Genomic DNA, 25078 nt, shown 5'->3' with positions numbered 1-25078 from the left:
GAACGAAAATTATGTGTCAGCACTCCAAAACTTATGAAAATCAGCTACAAAATGTAATAAAGAACCAACTAGGAACATGGCATGAATCATGGCATTGACATTTCTGAGTCTGGAGTCGGAGTCTTGAAGATTTTGGGAACTGTGACTCTGACTTTGGTTTGAACTGCACGCTCCAACAGAGTCTGACCTCACAGCCATTCTCAGAAAGGTACCCCCATTTTTCCCCGACTCCCAAATCTCATCGGATCTGTATCGATCTCAGGGGGTGCCCGGTCCTAGGTTGGGGGGGCAAGCTGCCCCGCTTGCCCCCCGTGGCGACACTAATGATGGGACCCCTCATGCCACGTATGTGTAGGTATTCCGGGTCTCAATTCCGTCGGAATCTGCCGCCTTCTCGACGCCACCCCTCCCCCTCATAGGACCCGGCCGCCCCTCTCCCGCCCAGGCTCCTACCACGTGATCCTAGTCCTCTCCCATTCACACTATGCCGTCATAAATATCCATTTGTTTCCCGGCGTGCCCATGACAAATCATCTCACGCTTTCTCTCTGCGTGTCAGGAAGGTAAGCGAAAGCGGACGACCGTTTCGTCACAGCTTTTCTATGAGGAGGGTTCCGGCTGAAAAAATATACCTATTTACAATAATACCCTATCCCGAAAAATACTGATCGAAGCTTTATCAAGCTTCCAATGGATTGACCGTTCTTATTGTAAGCTTTTAAGCATTATCTACTGGTATATTTCTTACTTTGCAGAATTTTCGGCGTGAAAATCCCGTAAAAATGAATTCCATGACATACGATTTTAAAGCAATAACTCGATAATATTTTCTGCTCTTAATTTTGAACAAGTTATCACAGTCATCATTTCTGCGTTCCGTTGTCACAAGTGACAGCACGAGGCTACGAAATTATGGCGTCATAAATATTCCATTTTTAGGATCAACAACTCTGACTGACTGCAATGAGTCATGTACGGAGAGAAATTCTGATCAATGTTGTCCCCAGAAAGTGGTTTACTCGATCAACATTTCATGTAATATACACTTTAAAAGTATGCTCACAAACGTTTTATCTAAGATATAGGCCTTTTCTGGTAATCTATTACCCTTTCGTGAGCCATGCATTTAAACCTTTAGCTATCAGAACAAGGTTCAATTCAATTCTATGTTTCAATGTTCCCTATTCAATGTTTTGCAAGTACATGCCAATAAACAATTCTATTGTTTTTTTAGTGTGCCGATAAAATGCAACATTCCATTGCAATTCTATTCGGTACTCTAAAAAGACGGACTTATAAAAATCATTTTCAATCAATATTTATGCTTCGATGGTTCTGTGCTCACGCTGGCGGTTTTCCCCGAAATCGCTATGTATTTCGAAGAATATGAATTATAGTAATGCTCGATTTTATCACTTCATCTTTATGAAGACCGACACTCTGTTAATAATCTAAAATTAGCATCGACACTTTCCATTTTGCTTCAGGACACTAATGAGAGAAACTTCCGATTCCTTTCAGGGTGGACAGCTTGTTCGACTTCCGAGCGGGACGTCTGTCTTCGCTGTACGACTTCTATCGCCAGGCTGGACTTCAAGAAGGTACGATCAGTTAATTTCGGTGAATCTGAAGTATTTGCGTCTTTTATCCACAAAATAATCGCAGTTACGTGAGCTAAGAAATATACATTGCAAACGAATTTCGTAATGCTCGTTTTCTCTGCTCCTCCAGGGTAAATAAAACAACCCAATCAAGTTGCCAATAGTATTAGCAATACATTATACGTTTGTTTAGCTTTGCTTGTTGCCGTATTCCATCGTTGTTGTTTTTTTTTAATCTACGAATGCAAAATAAAAAGGGATTAATGGCAGTAACCAACACATTGGATATAGAATGCAAGCATGTTTTTTTCCAGCCGTGGTTATAATTGTGATGTAAATGAGACGCAATGTTTCTGTCGTCTGCCGAACAACTAGCCACTTTTATGCGTCGCGAACGTCTGTGCTGGCTGGCCGTTCGAGGCACAGCGCCTCTCCCGACCGGCCATTCAAAGCATAGTGCCTGTGCTGACCGGTCGCTCTTAGATACGGTATACCGACGTGCCGATCTGTGTATATAAGTGCCGGTTTGTGTATAATACTGACCGGTCGCCCTGCGTGTGCCCTGTCCGACCGCTGTGTGCATGGTACTGATCGGCCACCCGATCTGTATAACGCTGACCGGTCGATCTACGTGTGCTATACCCTGCAGCCGTGGCAAGGACAGCCGTGGTGATGACGTTTGCCGGCGTGGCCGTGACCGTGGCCATCGCTGTCGACTACATGATCCAGATGCTGAGCACGCTCACCAAGAAACGAGCTCTGTTAGAGGAGCGAGGCATCAGTGAGGAGCATGTGGAGACGGCTCTGCGACTCCTGGAGCGGGCCGCCACCCTCTGGCAGTAGTGTCGGCTCGTCGGGCCCGTTTGATCGACTTCAGCTATACGCTCAATACCGTGGTACTGGCTGACTGTAGGTATACAGACCACAAATGACACGAAAACCTTCGAGGAGCTGTTGTGGTTCCAATCCAGTGTTACGCCGAGTGTGTCGAGGTGTTTTCAAGCATGTCATACTCGTCGATTGAGGTCTGTTATTTGTTAGCCACTTCAATGAAGGTGACATTGCTTGATGCGTATCTGAAGAGCCATAATGTTCGTGTGGCATCACTCCGAGGAGCTGCATGAGGACCGCTGCTCTGCTATTTCTGTATTAAACTTTCGTTTTCGACGTCTTGTTATTGATCAAAATGGTTATTTTGTGGATAATTTCTACTGAATGTGTGAGTTGACAAGTGACGAAAATAAAATGCATGATCAAAATAAAAGTGTGTTTAGTATGTATAACTTGCTCTCTATAAAAAAGGATGTGGGAGCAGCAGTCATGTCCGTTAGCTCATCACGATTAGCTTTCACCTTCGTACTCGTAGCATTTCATGCTGGTCTGGGACCATGTCTAAAGCGTTTCTAAACGAAAGGCATTCAAAAAGCAGATCAGACAGAGCGAATCTATCCGTTTCAAATCGGCCATTTTTGAAATATACAATTTATAATGAACCTGTAAAGGCTGCTTGCTGGGTGATATTTTTTATGAGTGGTGCAACTCAATCGATGAAATTGGCTGTTTTATTGCCATGGCGATTTCGAAGCGTTTAACGAAAGAACGACTTCAGATACATGTTTTTAGGATTTGCTTGATTTGCTTATTTAGGTCTGGCCACACTTGTATTTAAGGCATAAAAGCTACCAATTACCCCCTACAGTCACTCGCGCCGGTGGAATACACCTCAGCAATGCGTTAGCTTATCTGAGCATAGGGCCTATGCTACCAATATGACCCATTAAATGGTCCTTTCATGTCTACGTTTGAAAATGAAAACATGTCCTATAACCGACAAACAAATTATCTGGTTAGGTATGGCGCAAAACAGTAGTATGTGCGACATAATTTGGTTGTTACGGAGCGAGCGAAGCGAGCGTAGTCTTTCCTTAGATTAACGGAAATTTCTGAGTATGAGCGGCCGGCCGGCCGGCCGTGGTCACGCTTTTGCGAGGCTTATATCTCAGCAACCACTTGACCGATTTACACGCGGTAATTTTTGTAGGGTAGCTTCATTCCTTCTACCAAGTATTGGACTATTCCCGATGCATGTGGGTGACCCCTTATGCACGTGCCACGTGCAAAACGAAGAGGTGTCACTTTTGTAATTGTTGCAATATCTCGGTAACTACTTGGCCGATTGCGCTGAAAGTTGGCATGTAGGTAGGCACCCACTAGGCACTGCATATACATGTGCCAGAGTTGGGGCGCTGCTGCACGTGCGCACGTGCAGGGCCAGGGGTCGTTTCCAGATCTCGAGAACGGCTCGACCGATTGCGCTCAAATTTGGTACACAGTTAGGGACCGGTTAGTAGGGTGCCGTGCACAGGTCAGTTGGGACCCATTTTGCACGTGCGCACGTGCAGGGTGCCGCTTCCAGATCTCGAGAACGGCTGGGCCGATTGTGCCCAAATTTGGCACATCGCTAGAGACCAGTTAGTAGGGTGCCGTGCACAAGTCAGTTGGAGGTACCCCCTCGCAATTTCGCACGTGCAAGGCCCACCCTCTCGCTCGCTCCGTTAGTCGCCCCAAAAGGCGTTATACTGGTGTGTTACGCTGCTCTGCTCGAGTGAGGAAATTTAGAGAAAGGTCATTCAACACCAGAGTTTACATATCATATCGGGGCATAAAATATATCGTGCAGATTATATTGCAGATTATAATAAAATCAACCAAATTACAATAGAACTTGAAATTACAAACCAAATTACAATAGAACTTGAAATTACAAACCCCAAGCTGATAGTATCTGAAAAGGTGAAAAGGTAGTATCTGACTATAACATCCCTACTCCCCTACTCCAAACTGTGTACAATGTCGTCGAAAATGTTTACTATTGTCCTTGTTTTGATTTGTAGTTCTGCAGTGCAAGCCAGATACGATTTGTACGCTTGCTTTAGGTAATGTATAATACATGCATGACATGACGCCTGCCCTCCGGTAGAGAAACATGCGCCGCTTGTTTCACCAAACATAATTTCATTTCGCTTTCTACTGTTGCGCCACTCTGGCGGGGCGGCGGGAAGAGGAGGGTGCACGTGCTGGGCCGCTGCGCCGTTCCGCCTCCTGTCGGCTGGGCGCCGCCGCGCCGCCGGGAACCGCCGGAGGCTGCCTGACGTAACGACGCCAGGAGGAAGTAACTCGACCCCGATCTCGGCCGCTAGTTTCGCCCTGCCACCGGACGGTGAGGCCGGCGGCGGCGGAGACGCCTCATCGGCATGGAGGACGCAGTTTCACGTGTCGCCGGAATTCGGACCTTTCGACAGCAGGCTGTGCCTCTCACCTGCCTTTGGGCACTTCATAGAAAATAGGAAATTTAAACACTGCTTCTCCATACAGACATTGAAAGTGCTCTTGTTTCTGATAGTTATCCTGGCGCCATTAAAATATTCCAATGACAACTATGAGGAGTTTGGCCGAAAGGAGACTTCTAAACGACATAACTGTTAGGTTATTATAATTAGATGAATAAAAGCAGTTGAACTTTTCCTCGACATCAAAAATGTAAAAGCCGAATAATATATTTAAAAAATTGTAAGCTTTCGGCCACTAGCCTTTATTAGTTATTCCCAGGATCGTCTTTTAACATTGTTATCACGTTGGTTTGACAAAGGCCAGTGGCCGAAAGCTCACCGTTTTTTCAAATATATTTTTCTGGAAAAGGAATTTTTCTGGATTTTTTTTCTTTCTTCTTTTATTTATCTAATCATATTCAACATGTTCCTCGCTTGAGCACTTAATCATATAACAGTTACGGTTGAGCTCCTTATGGTGCACTTGAACATTCGTTAGCAAGTTGGTACACCTCACGTGAAACAAATGTAGGAAGGTTAAAAAAATGTGGTTCAGTTAATTGCTTATATAGTGTGTTCGCTACTTCCTAAAAACATAGAAACTGAATATGTGATAAGCTAACGAACAGGCACGTATGTATGCAAGACAATTATTGAAGACCCGTGCTACCAAAGTGTGCGACGGAGATGTGAAGGTACATAAATGTAAGAAGTTGTAAACTTGGTAATCTAGGCGTCCTAAAGCTAAATGATGGTGATTTACGACTACATACCTACGTATTTATATTTCTCGAACCTTTACGCGTTTACCCAGCGTATCGAATGTTGAGATTGTGGCTTCCCATTCATGAATGAATCAGTGACTGATTCTCGTGTTGATCAATTATGAAAGATTATTATCATCAGATCATTTGTTATGAACTAAACAGAATAAACAAGATATAAGCACATGTGTATTGTCAGAGCAAGGCAAAAATCGCAAAATTGCTTCGTAAAAGTACAATGTAAAGCTAGACATGTCTCAGATGAGTTGATAACACGGAAAAGCAATAGTAAAAACGAAGTCAAGTGGCATGAGGTGGCATAACGATAGGTAACAAATCCATAGATGAGCTGCACGTAGGTAATAATATTTAAGATAACTCTCAGATAGTACATTTGTCTTCTGCTGCTGTAGGAGAGTCAAGCGAATGCATCAGCCAATTTGTTTGCATTGAAGTAAGATATCAGGACAAAAGGACACAGAAAACATGTGTTAATCACAACAAAGAGCAGCTTCACAACATAAAGAAAATAATGCAAGGCGTGGGCGGGTTTCGCAGAGGATAATGGGAAAACAAGATTAGATGTAAATGCAGTGAGGAAAGGTAGTTGAAATTGTATAATCAAGCAGAATAAGAACAAAATGAAAGCAGGGAAGAATCATGGAAAAGGCACGAGCATCAGGTGCGGCTATTGCTGAAAACATAAATAGTAAAATGAAAAAAGGGCTTTGCAATAATGATACGTAGATGTGGAAAGTAACAGTATTTTGCGAGCACGGAAAAGCGTTCATTGCTTTTGCGATGCAACATTGCATCAAAAGGAAAAAGAACAGCTGATGCGTCCTGCTATATTTTGGTGTAGAGATGACAGTTATGTTCTTTTTAGTTTACCGAGAGTTTTGTTTACCGAGATTTTGTGGAATGAGAAGGGAAGCAATTATTGCACACAAGCATTGGCAAAAATTACGTCTCCCATGCACTGGGAGTTCATGACAGACATTTGGCAGTCACCAGCAACAATCAACAGCATCAAGTAACAACATGAAAACACTGTAGTAATATACAACAGAACAAAAACAAAAAAACGAAACGAGTTAACAACTTGTGAAATCACAGCATCGTCCAGCGGCGTGCATTTTGGGAGAGACAGGCCGGGGTGCAGGGCGTCTGGAGACAGTCTCTACTCCTCGGACCACGAGTCCTCGAAGTCCTTCTGCAGCTGGTCCATCCAGACCGAGTGGTCCACCTCCCACTCGTCCGTGTCCAGACCACGGCCCGAGCCGTTCAGCTGGGTGAACAGGAAGGCCAGCAGAGAGCCGAGGGCGAGCGCCGCCAGCAGGCCGAGACCGAGCAGGAACAGGGGCCCCAGGACTGGCGGCAAACGGGTCACACCACGGTCACACTCTGGTCACGCTCCGGTCACATTTCGGTCACACTCCGGTCACAATACGTTTACACACGGGACAGCCTCCAGTACGCGACCGCAGGATAGCTGAATACGCATCACGTAATTGTAAAATCGATGTATTTTTATCAATTTAGATTTTTCTGAAGCAACGCAACGACAAGAGTTCATCAGAGTTTACAACGCGAGCAATGCTGACCCGGCACTCGATCGGGAAATTCCGGGCTGTGATGGGAACATATAGAGGCTAAGTTTAGTATGCCAAAGTAGCCGGACACGGTCCGTCCCACTTGCTGACTAACTGGGCGCGGCCGCTCCCTCCAACCGCAGACCGCAGACGTCAGCAGTCACATATCGAGCGCCTCAGCCCCCGATAGGATACTCGATATGAGGTCCCACCATCGTGGGAGCCCGCAGCGCTACTAACTGAGCTACGCGACGAAATTCCTAGTACCTACTCTCCGATTGCGTTTCTTTCCGGGAGTACGGTACATTTCCAATCGGCAATTGAAGCCCATACCCAAAATGAAATGATGAATAGTTTAGTTGTCGGCGCTCTCATGGCCACCTTTCACCGGATGCTGCTATTTCTATGTGGCCAGCTCCGAGTGATGAAAGTGAAAGAAGGCAAGATGACCTAATCCGCACAAAAGCGGCTTAGACATATGATCAAGTTCGAATGAAATGCACCGACAACAAACGAATGTTATTCGTCTCTGTCGAGTTTACGTCATTGTGGCCGGACGAGGGAATGCGGATGTTACGCCACGACTAAATTGACGGCCCGGGTCCGGACCGACGCGCGCACTGGGTTCGGTGCGCGGGTGACGGGCGTTACTCACGGTCGCCCTTGCCGCCGCCCTGCTGCGGGTGCGAGCTGTAGCCGTATCCGCCCGAGCTGCCCGAGTAGCCCGAGTAGCCGGTGTCGTAGCCGCCCGAAGCGCGGCTGACGATCCTGCAGGGGTCACCATACGGTCAGTGCGCGCCGAGTGGCTGATGGGTCGCTCCGATTGGCTCACAACTGCGTGCATGGGCAAATAAGATAGCTGCAAGCGTGAATATGCGGCTCATTTGGTTTCATGGAACGACACACGCTGCTTTTTGGAGGCAGTAAGTGAACAGTCTTAGAACGTTGGTAGACACAGATCATATCCACAATCATATTCAGCACTGCAACACCAAGGATTGGCCATATCCATCAGTAGCGTAATGGGCTGATATCCTACATTACGTTTTTATGTAAGCCATCTACCTATCTAAGTCATATGTCTAAGTCATATATCTAAGCGCTTGATGTAACAGCAGAAAGCCTAAAAGACTAATACGCATGCATTTGATACCTACAGCTTAAGACGTGTTTAAGGGCTTAGGAAACGGAACTGATGAAAATCTCGACGGGATTCAGGAAGTGCTGGGTCTGTCATTTGTGACGTGGCGGAAAATTGTGCATGGTCACTGCCGCACGGCGCACGCTGAGGGAACTAACTGCTCGGAGCGGGGCGGGGCGCATCGTCACCTGGACAGCCAGCCGAACGGCGACTTGTTGCGCCGCACCGGACGCGGGTTCTGGTGGTTGTAGTAGTTGTTGTAGTAGGTCTCGTCATCGTTCAGCGCATACTCGGTGTCCCGCTTCTGCAGGGTTCCTGCGGTGCCGGGGAAGTCGGTTAACCCAGTTCCCGAGGCGCGCACTAACAGCCGACAGCCCGGTGGTGGGTAAACAACCCTCCCCGCTCTGCCCCAGCCTTCCCAGCTCCGCCCCTCCTCGTTCCAGACCGCAGGCCCGGCCGCAGACCCGGATCCTCGGTCCGAGCTCCTGCCAGAGGGCACCACTTGGTGGGAGAGCTCGACCGGCGGCTCCTCTGCCCCGCCCCTGCATGCAATATGGACTGCCTACTATGTGCAACATGGACGCCGCGTATGCGAGCTCACCCGCCATTCCTCTCGTTACCGACATGGCTTCCCGATCTCAGTAACTATGCGGATGTCTATTCAAATTTGAGAGGTGAAAATCGCGCCGCGTTTCGTCCTTAGTGGGTCAGACGGACCGCACGCTGTGTCCGTTCCCGCGGCGCGCGGCGGCTGGTCGCTGGTGTCTGGCACGGCGCGGCCCGCCAGCCGTCTGGCGGCTGTGGTGGCCACTGAGTACGCCGGCCACGGCCATGGCGCTAGCAGCCGGAACGAATGCGCTCCGTTCGGCGACAGGGAAAACGAGCGGGCTCATCAGACTGTTTCCAGGAAACCGGGAGCGGTAGCTGGGTTACTAAAGTAGCCGAGACTTCAGAGTCGTAAATCTAAAGAGTCTGGAGCTAAACGGTAAATGAGACATTCGTGAGTTCAAAGCAAATTTATGGTACTTTGGATGGGAGCCATTTACGTTTCCTTGTATCCCTAGCTCAATAGTACTCCCCGAAATACTTATGGAATCATTGGTTCGTTTGTGAAGGTGTCCAAGACAGCATCTCACCGGAGGCAGCCACAGCGACGCTGGCGCAGATCAGGGCGGCGAGGATGTACTTGTTCATGGCTGCTCGGCCTGAAATCAACAATGACCGGTCAGATCATGCCGCCTCAATAAAACGTGAATCGCCAAACGGTACATAACGAAACATCCCAAAACATGCATGACGTATAACGCTGAAAGCTCTGTTATTCCTTTGTAACGATAAACGGTGGTAAAGCCATACCACATCGGATATACCTATGTTAGTTAAATGAAACTGCTTTGACTACTACAAGGATTATCGAGCTGTAGAAAACAAAACAGAGGACATGACAAAAAAATTTGGCCATTATGCGATGGCCGAACTGTGGCCGAGCACGTGCTATCAGACTTTCAATGCACTAATGAAATCATGTGTTTGTGGAAAAGTTTGGAGTAGATCTATATTCCAAGAACACTTATTCGAAAGGTCATCGGTAAGCTGCAAACTTCGTGTTACGTTAACTATAAAAGAAAAACGCACATTCTTTAATCAGCAAGTGAATTAGAACGCAAGAGTCGTGATATTTGGAGAATAGCATGAACCTAACTTTAGGTAGGTACTGTAACTTCGATCATTGTGAAAAACCGAGACAGATCCTGCCTTGCGTGACTTTTATTCGTACAACAATCATTTTTCACATAAGTCACAAGATTATTCAGAAACCGTTAAGGTCAGGAATTTTTGTTGAGTATTCCTTAGCCATAACTCAAAAATGTGTTCCCTGTCTGCGGCCATTTTCCAGAGCTCTGCTTATTGTGATCTCAGGTGGATATTATCTATGAAATTAGTTTTGAGTGTAATTGGTGAAAATGTACCGGTGGGCGGCCCGGAGGAGCCGGCATCTCTCCCGTTTCTCCGCGCCTGCGGCCTTCCGGCATTCACCGACAGGTCCGGGGTGGTGTGGCGAAACTCCCCTCTCCGACCCGCCGCTCATGGCACACCGGGCCGGGGGCGATCGGCGCACCTTCCACGAAACACGGCTGCCGGCCGACGGTGAAAGCGCCGCCTCCGACAGAGAGGGATGGCCGGTACACGTGCACCTCCCGTGGAAAGCCGCCGAGCGCCGGCGCGCCGCACCGGATGGCCGAGCAATGGGGCGGTTACCGGCCGATCGGAGCGGTGGCCGGCCCGCTGCCCAATTCCCGAATGGGCCCCACTAATGAGCACTTGTGATGAAAGCTAGAAAGCGTGAGTTTTTTCGTTAAATCAGCAGATCAACTTCATTGATATAGTCGCAAAATGCGGGGCACAAAATGTCGCAAAATGAATGTGAAAATTAAAGTATTTAGGTACCTATAGGTATTATTTGTAACGTTCTTTCACAATAATAAAACTAAAGCCGTCAAACAAGTTTACGGTTCTTGGAGCTTGTTTTGTGCTTATAGTTACGACCATTTCTAGGTCTCAGTGCACTATAGTTTCGATTAAAGAATCAAAGGTACCGAATTTGTCATTTTATATCGTCCATATAGGTATCCGTAAAATACCTAAATACATTCCATTAGTTTACTCGTAGCCAGCCTATGAGGCGCCAATGACCAGCTATAAGCATTGCAAAATGCAGCCTCTTTTTCACACAAAACAGTGAAGGTTATTTTTAAAAATTTTGTTGGGACGTGCTTTGACTGCAGCAATCGCGATAGATTTCGGTCGTTGAAAGATGTTTTAGCTGAATAATTTTGATGTATGTGTGAGTATTTGTCACAGCAAGCGACTGAGAACGCGGGTAGGAAAGCCATGCGACACACACATTCGTTTTCTAATGCCCTAAGACTCGGTGGGATAAGCTCAGCTCAGACCCACGTAGCTAGCATACCACGTAGCATTTTTCGGTACAGTTACGTAGATGTCACTACTGTCTGGCTGAGGCTGATGCTTTCTCCTGGCGGTGAGCCATTTCATGACCAAGCCAGTCGGGAGCTCTCCGAATAGGTGACGCTGCGGTCTGGATTGCGAGAGAAAGTGCAGCAGCGCCATCGGCGAGGAGGCGCGCATCTGACGTAGATGTCGCTACCTCCTGGGTCCCACACCTACCACCCTCGTCTTCAGCGAGAGAAGCCTAGATGGCGGCACTGCTGGATTGGAGGAGAGCCCAGCCTAGGTAGAGCCACCACCGCACCAAGGAAGGGAGACTAGGGAGTCAGCATTGAAAAAGCAATTAAATTGATTTACGTTTGTCATAACTCGCTGGACTCGATTCCAGCAAACCATCTCACTTTCGGTGAGATGGTTTGCTGGAATATTTTTTTTTCTAAGAAGCTTCACTTCAAGCAAAATACCTTTATGGTTAAGAAGACTATAGTCAATGATTACCTATGGAAATGCTTCGCTGTATACCTATTTTCCAGCGATCGTAACCGTTGTAGTCCCCTTTTACGTCATAGCTTCCTTTTAGAGATACTCGAGTGAAAAGAGCTAAAACCATTGATGGCGGCACAGTCTCCAACAACCGGTGCTCAAATCCCTCTGGACTCGGGACTAAGCTGATGGGTGGGTGTCCGAACACCAGCAGCGGCAGCGCCACCAACGACGTGCCGGACGAGGGTAGTACGAGGAGAGGCACCGCTGGTGGCACAGGTGGCGCCAGCGACTCACTAATGGTCCCCCTCCGACCACAGTCGCCAACGCCAGTCAGCTGATGGGCAGACCCGGGTGCGAAATGATCACACATATCTTTTTGTGATACAAGAAGTTAGATATGATCAAAGCTCAACACATTAATTGATTTTGTCAAGCGGTGGCAAATTTCGTAAGGAAGGTATGCTTGAGCATTGAAAGAAAGCCTCTGAAGTCGGAAGAGTGTAAAATCAAAATCCACACGAGTTAATTCGCCGTGCGCTGTGCGTAGCGAGCACATTTTAGCGGGAGCACGAATAGTTACTGAAGCAGCTAAGGCGTGAACCGTTCCCGAGGAGAAACTATCAGGGAGGCGACTCGTGCCCCGCCCTCCTCGGTTCGCCGACGTTCTGGGGGGGGGGGGGGAGCCGTGAGGAGCGTTCCGGGTTGTGCGCCCGCCAGCTACAGATCGTGACTTCCCCGGGAAGGCGGCTGGCTAAGTGACTGGCAGAGACGAGCCGCGGAGAGCGTGCCTCACCGGCCTGATCTCGGTAGCGGACTCTGACTCGTCCCGGCCAGGACAGGCGCGCTGCCACGGAGTGGAGCAAAGGCCATGGAGTTCAGGTCACAGAGAAAGCATAAAGGGCACGAATGTCTTGCGGCAATCGGCAAAACTGCTCTCAAAGGCTGACAAAGCATTCGGAAAGTCACGGCGAAGAGTAGCGGATTGACGAGTCACTGGTGAGGCGGCAGTGAAGGGAACTTTTAACTGAACAGCGTCGACAGCTAGCGGGTAGCGTGATGATCAGAAACGGTAGCGAAATCAAGATGACTCGATCGCCCCAATTGGAACATCTAGCTGCGTCTTGCGGCGCTTGGTAGGCAGACGCGCTTCTGATGTGGGAGTTAGATAAGTGGTTTTTGTAGCTAAAACACAACAAGAAATCCCCTCTTTCAAAGGGAAACACACGAATAAAACTCAGGCCGAAGAGAATAGACAGTGGAGAAAATAACTAAATTCGAGTGTGCGGGGAGATTATCAAGTGAAGTGCGAAACGGGAAAAATCGTAGTATTGAAATCAAACAAGAAAGCGTGGATCATGTTTTTAATTACATGGTAACGATTAGTCATGATAAATATAATGCTTCATTTTGGATAAGATTAATGAAAATGATCAATCCTATGATATTTGGCAGATTCCGAAAACATCTCAAATGGAAAATTGCAATGAAACGAACAAATGGTCTTAAGGCCTGGCTACACTATGCGTTTTCTGCGTGCGTTTTTGCAGGTTTGCGTGTTTTGCGTAATATCGTTCTAGGAAAAAAGTTATAAACAATATAATTTTTACCTTGGTTATATACAAAAGCTAATATAACTCTTATGTAACTAAAAAATTAAGGTGAAAAACATCACAAAAACGTAATATCGTTCTTTTTTCTAGAACGATATCACGCAAAACACGCAAACACGCAAAAAACGCACGAAGAAAACGCATAGTGTAGCCAGGCCTTTAGAACGATTTTTGCATGCGGGCCTAGATGAAATCTATAATTGGGTGAATACAGAATACGATTTAATCCCTATAGGTATGTCCTTGTCGAAACAACAAAACCATTTCCTTCTATTTTGGCTAAGGGAAACAGATATTGAGATGGGATCGGAAAAAAGGGACTTCAAATATCCTGTCCTTACAATGATAATGTCTAATTTGTTGAGAACTATGGTGAGAACTTGTTGAGAACATTGAAGGCAAATAAAAATCCAAATGAAATGAGTTAGGTATTCAAGACTGCGGCAGATTTATCGGGAAGATGATTTTGTGAGAGCTTTGTAAACACGTTGAGAGGCACCTTATCGTTTGTTTGCTAATCATGAACGCTAAGTTGTGAGCTTGAAAGTTCAAACTATAGTATAACTCATTTTAGTTTTTACTGACTGAAAAGTGGTGTGAAAATTTAAATGCGTATTGAACAATCAGATTTTTGGGAAAATATATCAAGAGACAAACTAAGCGAAAGAATTCTGTTGTATACTCAAGTCAGGCGTTTCCGCAAAACATTATTTTGCTGAAGTTAAGTGAACAGAAATATGTTCCGTGTTGTCTGCTTAGAAATGACCTTTGTGCACAGTGCCTAACAATTTTAATTAGTCTGTGCTCAGTACGGAAAAGGGATGTGTACAATTAAATAAAAAATAGCAATAACCTCGACCTTTATCTTTGTGGAGAAATATCGCTTACCAATATTGAGGACAGGCACAAATATCAATTGTTGTGGTAATTATACAGCTCCGTTGGGTGGTAGGCCGCGCTGGGTGGCTCCGGCGAGCCCCGGGCCACACACACTTACCCGGTGGCTGGGGTTATCCAAAGGAGAGGTGTGCACTCCACTGCAGGCTGCCGATCACTGATGCTGCTCTCCGCACCGCCGGCCGCCTTTATACGGGCACGATTTCGCACTCACTCTTGCCACAACATTTTGGCGAAAAACTAGGCCACGCCGTTGCCGATCACACTATTTTCATTCTTACCGAGCCGCGCTCCGAAGTTTTCTCCGGCGGAAGGCTGAGACTCGGGCACCGCGACCGCATGGCGCGGATCCCATAATCGGACACCGAGGCCTTATATCTCAGCAAACAATCGCATTTATTTTGCAGGTTAGCTAGCTATCGTTTCAGGAACATACCATATATTCAATTGACATCAAGAAAATCTCACCAAAATCTATATTTTCGGTGCTATATTATCGAATGACGATTGCGCCCGTGATGATTTGCGTTTGGCGGCGGCGGAGTGGGCGGGGCCAGCGCGCCGCTCAGAGTCGGGATCGACTCTGGCAGTCTGCAGCGGGCTCAGTGCACGTGGCATCGGCCGCCGGGCCGGGCGGGCGCGTACCGCTCCCAAACTCACACAGCTCGACTCGTGTTGGGCTTTCAGAGGATTTGACAATCCTGGAAACACGAGCAAGAGATCGAACGTTTGGTCTGTGGCCAAAAAGGAAGACATGTGAAGAATAAAAAGTCGAGATACTGGTTCAAGATCGGTGCCTGTGCTCACCGGTGGACATTTACCAATCTTTGAGCTGGACGGCGAGTTCAGTGGTCAGCGGCCAGTGGTCAGCGGTCAGCGATCAGCGGTCAGCGGCCAGTCATCGTCTGTCCTCGGCGCCTGCGGACGTTACTCGTATTGTCGCGGAAGTGATCGACGTAGCTCCTCTCGTGTTACTTGGAGCGGTGCTGCACCGCGACCGCGGTCTGCCGACCAGCCTTCGAACCCGCCTACTGTAAGATCAACCGTGCAAAGACGCGTAAAATGGTGTGCGTGAAATGCGTATAATTGAACGTTTTGTGCTACTGCAGTGTCACACTCAACGTCAGTGTATTTACTAATCACTTCCAGATTTCGTTAAAAAAAGACAAGCAGATATTCTCTATCGTTACAAATTACGAGTATAACGACGGTAAGTTACTGATCTTTACTTTCGTAATTGTACCATTGATAGTTCACTCGAACCAGTTACTAATTCGCCCGTCGTGAAGGATTATAATCATTTCTCCATTAACACGCGCATTAATTGACCAAAGAATAACGGCTGCGGTTGACATAGGATTCTCTAAATGGCCTGCCTGGACCACAGATTGATTTTAGACATGCTTGATATTAGTGAAGCATCTTCTTTAGCCCTCGCCCGTATAGGGGGGGGGGGGGTCGAACGGACCCCCCCCATGGTTTTTCGCGAATAACTCACGTAAAAAGCGGCCGATCGCGACGAAACTTTCAGTACCCTCGCGTTCATCAATTTCACACCTACCCTGAAAATTTCATGACCCTGACCCAAATGACCTTTGACCTGTGACCTACTTTTCGAGACCATGTTTGGCTGGAATCGCGATTCGGCGTATGTCGGCTCGCATTAGCCGCGCGTTTGCAGTCTTTTCGTGGTTTCAAGCGTTCAAACATGTGATATGATGTTGCCCCCATGCATTAGGGTGGGTGTCAAGGTCACCTGAAGGTCAGGTCAGGTCATTGACCTTTGGTGACCTCGGTTTACTTTTTCGAGTTTTACATGTTTCTAGGCCAGTTTTTGGAGCTGAATTCGAATTTAGCAACCATATGAACATTTACGAAGTAGTTTTGATGCCTTCGTAACATGTTACGAAGCTGTCAGAGGCGGTTGCCACCTACTACGAATACCCTTACTGGTTGACCTGACCTGACCTGACCCGACCTGGCCTAAATACATGAAGACATCATCGGTGATCAAAACTAACATGATATTCGTGATCTGCATCCCGAAAAACCCCATAGCAGCCACACTTTACGACGTTCTAACAGGTCCCGATTTTCCCGCCTTTGGGGTCATTGACCTGACCTGCAAGGTCAACCAATGACCTAGGACCTTAAAATTGGGTATCATCGGCTTCCTCTCGTCACGGGCAACACGCTCGTTTTTTCCGCGAAGCTCTAGCTTGATCAGGGGCGAAACGGCAAGGGGGGGATCCAACGGACCCCCCCCCTTATACGTTCGCGGCTGGAAAAACACCAATACGGGCGAGGGTTAAGATGCATTCCACTTAAATTTTCGTTATATTTGTGCATACTTAAGGCTGCAACGCCCAAGAGCTCTAATGTTGATGTGGACCATGTTATAAAGTAGGCAAATATGATCCAAAAATAGCTTATTGCTGCTGACTTGTAAGACGTATAAGATGTCTATAACCGCTACCTATTGCATAAGGCCTTTTTCTTCCTTTAAAGGTTGGTCAGATAAGCCTCACAACAAACGACGCTTTGGATTGACATGTGTTTGCTATAAATTCCATCAGAATTTGCCGCCAAAGGGCGAAAAATATTACATAACCGTTAACGACATAATACTGGTAAAACCATATTATTATGTAACAACCATCACCAATTCGAATTATTATGCATGATATTGTAAAGAAAAACTTTCGAAATCAGACAATCGTTGCAAAAAAATCTTTCTTAACATGCATCGTTTAAAAGTAAGTAATTGCGCAATTATTTCATCCAGTTTCTACTGAACGATTTGATAATTATTTTCATTATTATCGCATATGATTAGAATTATGATTAGCTTTCATGAAATACAGCTTATAAAGAAATGTTCGGCTAATTTTTTACCACTAAAAACTGGCTGTTATAAACTGGCTGTTTATAGAGCTCCACAAGGTCTGCATAAAGCATTGATTTGTAAATATACAAATGCTTCAATTTATTATCCACTGTCCAGCATGCTTAAACAGATTTGGAAGACACTGGTATTGCAGTAGGTAATTTTGATATGATTCTTCTGATGTGGGCATGAATGTGTTTACTGAAAAGTTAACAAAAAATGTTTTCTATACATAAAAAGATTTTATATTTTCCCCTTGGCGCAGTCGTCCATAAATAGCTATTTTCATTCAAAAGAAATTTCCGATTCAATAGTTAGACGAAGATGACCTTGAAAAATCCGAACGAAATTTGAATGCAGACTATTTTGGTCATGTTAGTGTTGTTTTCGTATCAGACATTGAAAAGCATGAAAAAATAATGTTGTTCTAGGAGCTAATCATAGTGTGTAATACGATTAGCATGGATTGCTTCTATAGTACATACGTTAGCATGCTAATCTTGATAAACACCACCTCATTACATAAGCTTTTCGTCTCATTCAAACGAAATTTTAGCAAACGTTACCGGAAGCAATGCCAGGTAAATAGGCACTATGCCATTTAGTACAGCAATATGGCATGCGCTAAATAGGCCCATTGGTTTTGGTTCGGGTGTTTTGTGTTATGTGCACTGCAGTTATGATTAGCACATAATCGTCTTAGTGATTTGCTAGGTCGTAACTCCTGTTAAGCAGAAGTTACGAGCCGGCCTGGTGTGACGCATAGAGCGGTGTGAACGGTGCATTCATCTTTCTGTCAGGTGTAGCATCATAGGTCGCATCCGTCCATGAATAGCGGTGAGATTTTCCTGGGTTTTTACACTGGTCGTGACTAACCCGGCGTGTGTGTGCTTTATTGAGTGTGCAGAGCATCAGCTATGGCCCAGTGAGTTCACCGCGCTCTACGACCGGCCGACACGCGATCCGGTGGATAAGGGGCGATTGCCGGCTGGCTCTCAGCATATGTAACGCCTCAGGTGGAGTGCTGCATGGACAACCACCATTGTGCAACCACCCTTCGTACATTTTTGGTAGTGAGGATGGCTTTGTTTTACGCTGAATAGATATACTAATTTTTCCGCTTTGTATGTCATCTATATAGCTGCAATTTTGCATCATACAACCGTGCATTCATTCACAACAATACAAAAAAGTAGATCGCTGATAGGCGTTCGATGAATGGATAACAGTGACCCGAATAAAAGAAAATGTCACTCGTTATTTCACACTGTAGCTACGATTGCGATTGCGATTCGAAATATTGGCCATTGCAACTCACGAATGATTCTAATGCATCGTAGTACCATCATCGTACGACTGTCGTCGAAAATGACCCCCCCCCCCCCGAACGATGAATAAACGGAGGGTTGTGTTCAAGTGTTAACAATGCTTTTCGTGAGGATCGTGTTTTTTTCACGGAATTTGGTCTGTGAATAACATATGGTCTATACGGTTAAGTATTCAATAAATGGACGAATTTCATCCCTTGCGTTTGTTTTATGCTGCGTGCCCGAATGCTTGAAGTTAAGAGCTGCATATTAGGCATGCAATGCACATGTTGGGTCTGTTTGCACCTTTTTCTTTTTTTAAACGCCTTGCAACTGTTTTATGGCCAAGAGAAAAAAAGTGAAAGAACTATGGACAACTGTATTTGAAACAGATTTAGATGACAATAAGCGAAGAAGCTATAGCAGTGCTTTATTCTATGACACCTATCACTTATTGAACATTACTCAGAACGCATACCATGCCGAGTGATCTGGCCATTACGGACTGACACGTGGTTACCAGCCGAGGTAGCCACCAGAACTCGGAGACTGCAGTAAAACACATAAAAGTAGCACCAGGACCTGGAGACTGTAGTAAGGATTCTAGCAATAACACCAAACACGGAGACTGCAGTAGCTCATACAACAGTAGCACCAAAACTCGGAGACTGCAGTAGAACATACGACAGTAGCGCCAGAACTTGGAGACTACAGTAGACCATATAATGGTAGCACCAGACCTCGGAGACTGCAGTAGAACATCCATCAGTAGCACCAGGACCCGGAGACTGCAGTAAGGCACAGAAAAATCAAAATACGGAGACTGCAGTAGAATATACAACAGTAGCACCATCAACCCGAGACTGCAATAAGGCTTGTAATAATAATCAAAACACGGAGACTGCAGTAGCTCATTCAACAGCAGCACCAAAACTCGGAGACTGCCGTAGAACATACGACAGTAGCGCCAGAACTTGGAGACTACAGTAGAGCATATAATGGTAGCACCTGAACCCGAAGACTGCAGTAAGGATTTTGACAGTAGCACCAAAACTCAGAGACTGCAGTAAAACATACAACAGTAACACCAGAACTTGGAGACTGCAGTAGAACACATAAAAGTAGCACAAGAACGCAGGGACTGCAATGGAGCATACAACGGTACCACCAGAACTCGGAGACTGCAGTAGAGCACAAAGCAGTAGCACCAGAACTTGGAGACTGCAGTAGAGCATACAACGGTACCACTAGGACTCAGAGACGGCAGTAGAACAACGGTGACACCAGAATTCCGAGACTGCAATAAATCATGTAACAGTAGCACCAGAACATGGAGACTGCAGTATGGCATGTAACAGTAACACCGTACCATGGATGAGGTAATACTTGATTGGTGTCTCGTGAAAATTAGCACAGGGACCCAGTGGCGGATCCAGGGGGGCAAAATGGGCATTTGCCCCCCCCCCCAAACGGCATAATTTTAACATTACGCCTATGGACGAGGCATGGAAAGAATCGATAAATTGTTATGGTTTGCCCCCCCCCCCCCAAAAAAAAGCTGAGCTGGATCCGCCTCTGCAGGGACCCGCGACATTAGGATAAGGCCTGCCACCTAGCGAGAGAATTATCGTTAGTGGTAAGCTAGATGGGAAGTCTGAGCTCAATGTCGCCGAAAACTGCTAAGACACCAATCCAGTATTATTTCATCCTAGACCGTACCATGGATGAGATAACGCAACAAAACTCTTAGACTGCTGCTAGTCATATAAGAGTAACACAGAAACCTGGAGACTGCATCAGAGCATGGAACAGTAACACCATACCTCCTACCTTGGACCTCGGAGACTGCAGCAAATCATGTACTAATAGCACCAGACCTCGGAGACTGCAGTAGACCTTGCGATAGCAGATTGGTGCGTGCAGTGGGACATGCAACAGTAGCTCGGAGACTGCAGTATGGCATGCAACACAAGCACCAAAGTTTGGAGACCCCAGTAGAGCATATCATACCATTCAGTCGAGTAAGAACTATTTGTAGTTTAAGTTTTGTCAGATTTTTCGAGATCAGGCAAATATGTTAACTTGAGTTTTTGACAGCATATCCTGTGAGCAATGCCTACCGATACCAAGTACTGTTGTTAACAGCCGGCAGCGTTACAAAGCATACAGTGCACGTGTACTATATGAAATGAAGGTGCGTCATCTGCCGTACCGGATCGTGTTTAAGACGCTGTTAATGTTTTGTAACGTCATCTTGCCACTCCGGATAAAAGGCGGCAATGCAGTGAAGAGAGTGAATGAGATAGGGAGACAGAGAGAGAGAGGGGAGAGAGAGAGAGAGAGAGCGAGGGATGGAGGGATGGAGGGAGAGAGGGAGAGATACAGGGGCTCTCTTTGCTAAGCCAAAGTGTATCACGTTCTGCGCTCGCCCCGCTCGCCCAACGAATCATGCTCGACGGCCGGTCCTGCCCGCAGCTATTTCAACGCGTTTCTCCGCCTGCGTGACGCCGACGGCGGTCCTTACCAATCATGACTCGGTCTGCAGCTACCTGACATCGCTGTTCTGGTGATAGAAGCACGGCAAGTGAGCCCACGCCCCACTGGCCTATCTAACAAGCAGAAACCAGCCAGATAACTACCGAACGGGTGGTCGCAGAGAGACGGAAAGCGACAAAGGAAAGCTCTCTAAAAGAAAATAGAAAACAAAGATATTATTCAAGTATGTAGGTGATTGGCATATTCAATGATAATGTCAGGTTAAGTGTTAAAATAACATGCTCGAGCATTATTGGCCCTAGACGTTGTTTGTTGCTTATTTGAAGGTACTCAGCCAGAACGCGTATGTTTTTCGGTGTTTTTTTTTTTTTTTGACGATTAACTTCCACGATAACAGTTTCCGACGATAACTTTCGACGATAACAGTTTTCTGTGGTGATGGAGGGCGTATGAAAGCCCCGCCCTGCTTTGATGCGTTACGATTAGACCCCCGCAGCGCTGAAGAACGTGAGTCAACGGTCCTTAGAGGACGACGAAAGCGTGAAGCAGCTTTGAATTAATTCTTCCGACAGGTAGCAGTTCATTTTTAACAACTTCCGATCACCTTTCACCGCTCACTCCTTCACTCATAGTCAGCTAATCTAGCTCGAGGGGCTGACACAGTCCATTAAAACTTCAAACGGCGCATCAAACATTAGCAGTAGGAATGGTAAGATACATAAGAGCATAGGAAAACAATCACATTGCAAACGGTTCATAATTTTTCAGCGTTCATTTCCACCCGAGCTTACACGTGTAGTGTCTGGACGCGCACCGGCCACCGTCCTGCGCTGCTGGTGCCGTACGATACCTCGGTGTGCGGCGGCACAGTCTAAGCACAGGGGCGGGAGCGGCACGGCGCGGCGGCCGGGCGGACATATCCGGGCGGACGGGGAACTGCCGCCTCGTGACGCACCCAGCCGCCGCGGCCCACGCGAAGAGTCGTCGAAAAGCTCATGGACAACATCCGGCAGCGAGTTGGTAATCTTTTTTGGAACGATTTGTGCTGACTGTTGTGGATGATGTGGATGCCAGAGATCGTCGGACGACCACTCACGTGACAGGATTTGTTGGCTAGCTTGTGTGGATGGCGGGGCGACAGGGAAATGGACCAGACAGCGACCAGCATGGTGTCTGAGCCGACAGGCCCTGTCCAGCGATCCTATGATGGTAGTGACGGCCCCTCGTGCTACCCAAGTATGCCACCCTTGGATTTATCTAAATGTGACATACTCGTACTTGCATGTCGCTTGCGCCTACAAATCGTGAGCTTTTCTACAATTTTGTTCGATCTGTAAAATGACAATTTCTCCAAGGTTATGATGTTATAGCAAACATGACCAGGGCACCAATGGATGATGTATTAATAAATAGCGAATATTGCACATGATTCAAAACCTAACCAGCGTTATTCCAAGCAAGCAGCGGTCCCCTGTTTGTAAGATCAAAACATTTACTGTGGCATTGTATGCATTACCAGCCATAATCATATGTAGCGCCACAGTTACTGAGCTGTTTACACCAATCACTTCACTCAAAGTTACTGCTCATCATAACGCAGTGTGTGGTGAACTAGCCGATATGTCGGCTGCATCAGGTGTGATGTATTCCAAGTCCCGAATCAGCTGTTCTTCCCAGACAGAGTACTGAATCTCCCACTCCGGGTCCGGGTCAACATGATCATCGGGAGCTGCTTCTGGAAAACAAATATGCATAAGATGAGTGCTAAAATGATACTGACCCTGGCATTATTTATAAGAGGCATTGAATTAAGTATCCAGCAAATATTAGAATCAATAGGGAACAATAATTCGATAACATGAGTCATAAGCGTGACTGTGATACGTTTTACGTCGTCTACATGTCTGCGTCTTTCTTGAAGATGAAAATTGTTACATCTTCAAGGATGTTTGAGGACTGGAAAGTATATTTATTGGACATTTAGGTATACATAAAATTTACAAAAAAAATCGTATTGGAGCCGTAACAACACTAAGTTCCATATCTAAATAAATCCAAAATAAATCAAACATACCGATATCACCACTACTGGTGATGGCCTCCAGAATCTTCGGAGGATCTTCTGACGAGTTCCCCAATTTCAGCGGTACCGGACCTGTCTCATTCGCCGTCTTCGAGGAGATGCTCGGTGGAGTGTCTGTCTGTTGCGAATCCGAGTCTCGCTCTCCGGTAACGCCAGTATCCTCAGGAGTTATTTCTGGCCTCTCATGTGCTTTCTGATTATCTTTGTTGTTCCGCAAGAGTGACTGGTGAATGTTGATGCTGCGTCTCCTTCGCCTCCGGGGCGATTCATCTGATAAAGAAAGGTATAAGTTATTATTTAAAAAAATAGCAATAAAGCACACTCTATGGGTCACGAGGAGACACATATACGCAGGGGTTGGCAGCCTTTGGCCCACGGCTGTCGGACGTCCAGCCCTCGGCTGGTATCGGCACAGATCGAAACACGCTCTTGCAAGCTGACATTCTGTCAAGAGCGTTTATTTTGCTAAATGACATTGAACAAAGCATTTCATCTATCCCGAAATCAAATATTTCAAAACACAGTCAAAAACCACCGAACGTTTCCTACAGGTTTCATTCGATTCGCGCATCGCCAAAAAAAAAAAACGTTGCGACTTCTTCTATAAAGCATACGGTACAGAAAACACAACACTACTTTAAGTAAGAAAAAACATGGTCTAGGAGCCCCGAATGCCAAGGGGGTGAAATAACAACCCTCCCACCTTCACGTGACACGATCGGACCAGGATCACAGCCTGGGTGAAAGAAAACACAATGAAAACTGACCGATATCGTCGTTTCTGTTTGTATTCGGTACTCTCGAAGAACCAGCAGCCTTATTTGATGCGTTCGGCGGCAGCTGTTGTGCAGCGTTCTGGCCCGAACTGGACCCTTCGTCTGTGTAAGAAGCAGGCGATAGCTGTCTCAAATTTGATGTAATTCGGGCTTCAGCATCTCTCCTCACGACGAGCAGTCGGCCTTCCATGACAGTTTCTCTCCTTTAACGAAAGGAAAAAGTTGCTCTATAGTCAGGTTACATGTAACAAAACATCTTTTGTAGGCTGTTACGTTACGTGTCTACTGCTTACATATGCAGTTAAAAACAAATATATGTGGCTTACCTAAGGCTTTTTGGTGAAATTTATTCTAGCTCACCTGAAATCGTCGAGACCCTGGGCCATCCTATACAGATTGTTGGTTGCGCAAAGCATCAGGAAAAAAGCAAAAGCAACACCTTGAATCTGGAATCAAAGGGAAAACATTGAGACGTCATATTTGATAGCCCTTACTTTTGTTAGAAAACTGAATGAGGATGTAAATAAGTCCCAGCAACGTCACACTTATGTAAAATCTAACTAGGACAAACGTTCGTCAGAGGCATTGGCTGCTTTAATTAGTAATTATCAATTTCCTGTTAACTTGTAGGTTCGCATACAAAATAATATTTCAGGTCTGTCGAAAATCTTACGATAGCACGCTGTCTAAGTTCGAGTGAGTTCATCCCAGCGTGAGCACGCTTCTTGTGCAGTCAGGTCCGAGCTGTGTTTTGCCAGATTCAGAGTCCCTCTGTAATCTGTTAGATCTTGTCTTCTCCACCACCACGAACCACGACCTTCGTTACTCTCTGAGTCACTACGACAGGTCACTCCCGCAGCCACAGACAGCTCCGCTGGATGCCAACTGCAGTGGTGTGGAGGCCACAGACCCACCAAAGCTACTGAGGTTCAGAGTCCAGAAAGAACTGCCCAGATCAGGGGATAATCACGGAGCCTGCTACCCAGTCTGGACTGTCTCAGACGGCACAGACCATGGCAGCGGGCAGGCATGCGCGGCGGTGAGCTGACAGTCCACCACACCTGCTCCAGTCCAGTGGGTCGGTATTCTGATGGCCTGACCGCAGTAGGTGGCGAAGCTAGAATGTGCTGAAAATCTGT

General features: G+C 46.4%; 2 protein-coding genes and 1 long non-coding RNA gene across 4 annotated transcripts in view; 1 reads left to right on the top strand and 2 right to left on the bottom strand.

Moving 5' to 3' along the window:
* The window catches only part of LOC122375074, a 5738-nt gene extending 2969 nt beyond the window's left edge, over positions 1-2769 (top strand). The window contains exons 3-4 of the mRNA XM_043354230.1: positions 1522-1601; positions 2251-2769. Of these exons, the coding sequence (XP_043210165.1) occupies positions 1522-1601; positions 2251-2444 (274 nt within the window). The 3' untranslated portion in view covers positions 2445-2769. The remainder of the gene's footprint in view (positions 1-1521; positions 1602-2250) is intronic.
* A 3101-nt stretch (positions 2770-5870) lies between these two features.
* Positions 5871-14562, bottom strand: LOC122375075. The gene is made up of 5 exons (XM_043354232.1): positions 14491-14562; positions 9564-9632; positions 8616-8742; positions 7942-8054; positions 5871-7065 (listed from the first exon to the last, which is right to left on the bottom strand). The coding sequence occupies exons 2-5, from the start codon at positions 9619-9621 to the stop codon at positions 6875-6877; spliced, it is 489 nt and encodes a 162-aa protein (XP_043210167.1). The 5' UTR covers positions 9622-9632; positions 14491-14562; the 3' UTR covers positions 5871-6874.
* Positions 14563-22556: 7994 nt separating this feature from the next.
* LOC122375076 lies at positions 22557-24804 on the bottom strand. Of its 2 annotated transcripts, XR_006255335.1 has the most exons (5): positions 24613-24804; positions 24300-24385; positions 23931-24142; positions 23155-23433; positions 22557-22815 (listed from the first exon to the last, which is right to left on the bottom strand). It is a non-coding gene; the product is annotated as an uncharacterized LOC122375076 (long non-coding RNA). The 2 variants fall into 2 exon arrangements; XR_006255334.1 differs by lacking the exon at positions 24613-24804 and having other exon boundaries at positions 24300-24443.
* Positions 24805-25078: the final 274 nt, after the last annotated feature.

Source organism: Amphibalanus amphitrite, unplaced genomic scaffold (assembly GCF_019059575.1).
Source record: "Amphibalanus amphitrite isolate SeventyFive unplaced genomic scaffold, NRLGWU_Aamphi_draft 001769F_arrow, whole genome shotgun sequence".
In the NCBI taxonomy this organism is placed as follows: domain Eukaryota; kingdom Metazoa; phylum Arthropoda; class Thecostraca; order Balanomorpha; family Balanidae; genus Amphibalanus; species Amphibalanus amphitrite.
This window is presented reverse-complemented; position numbering and strand designations above follow the sequence as displayed.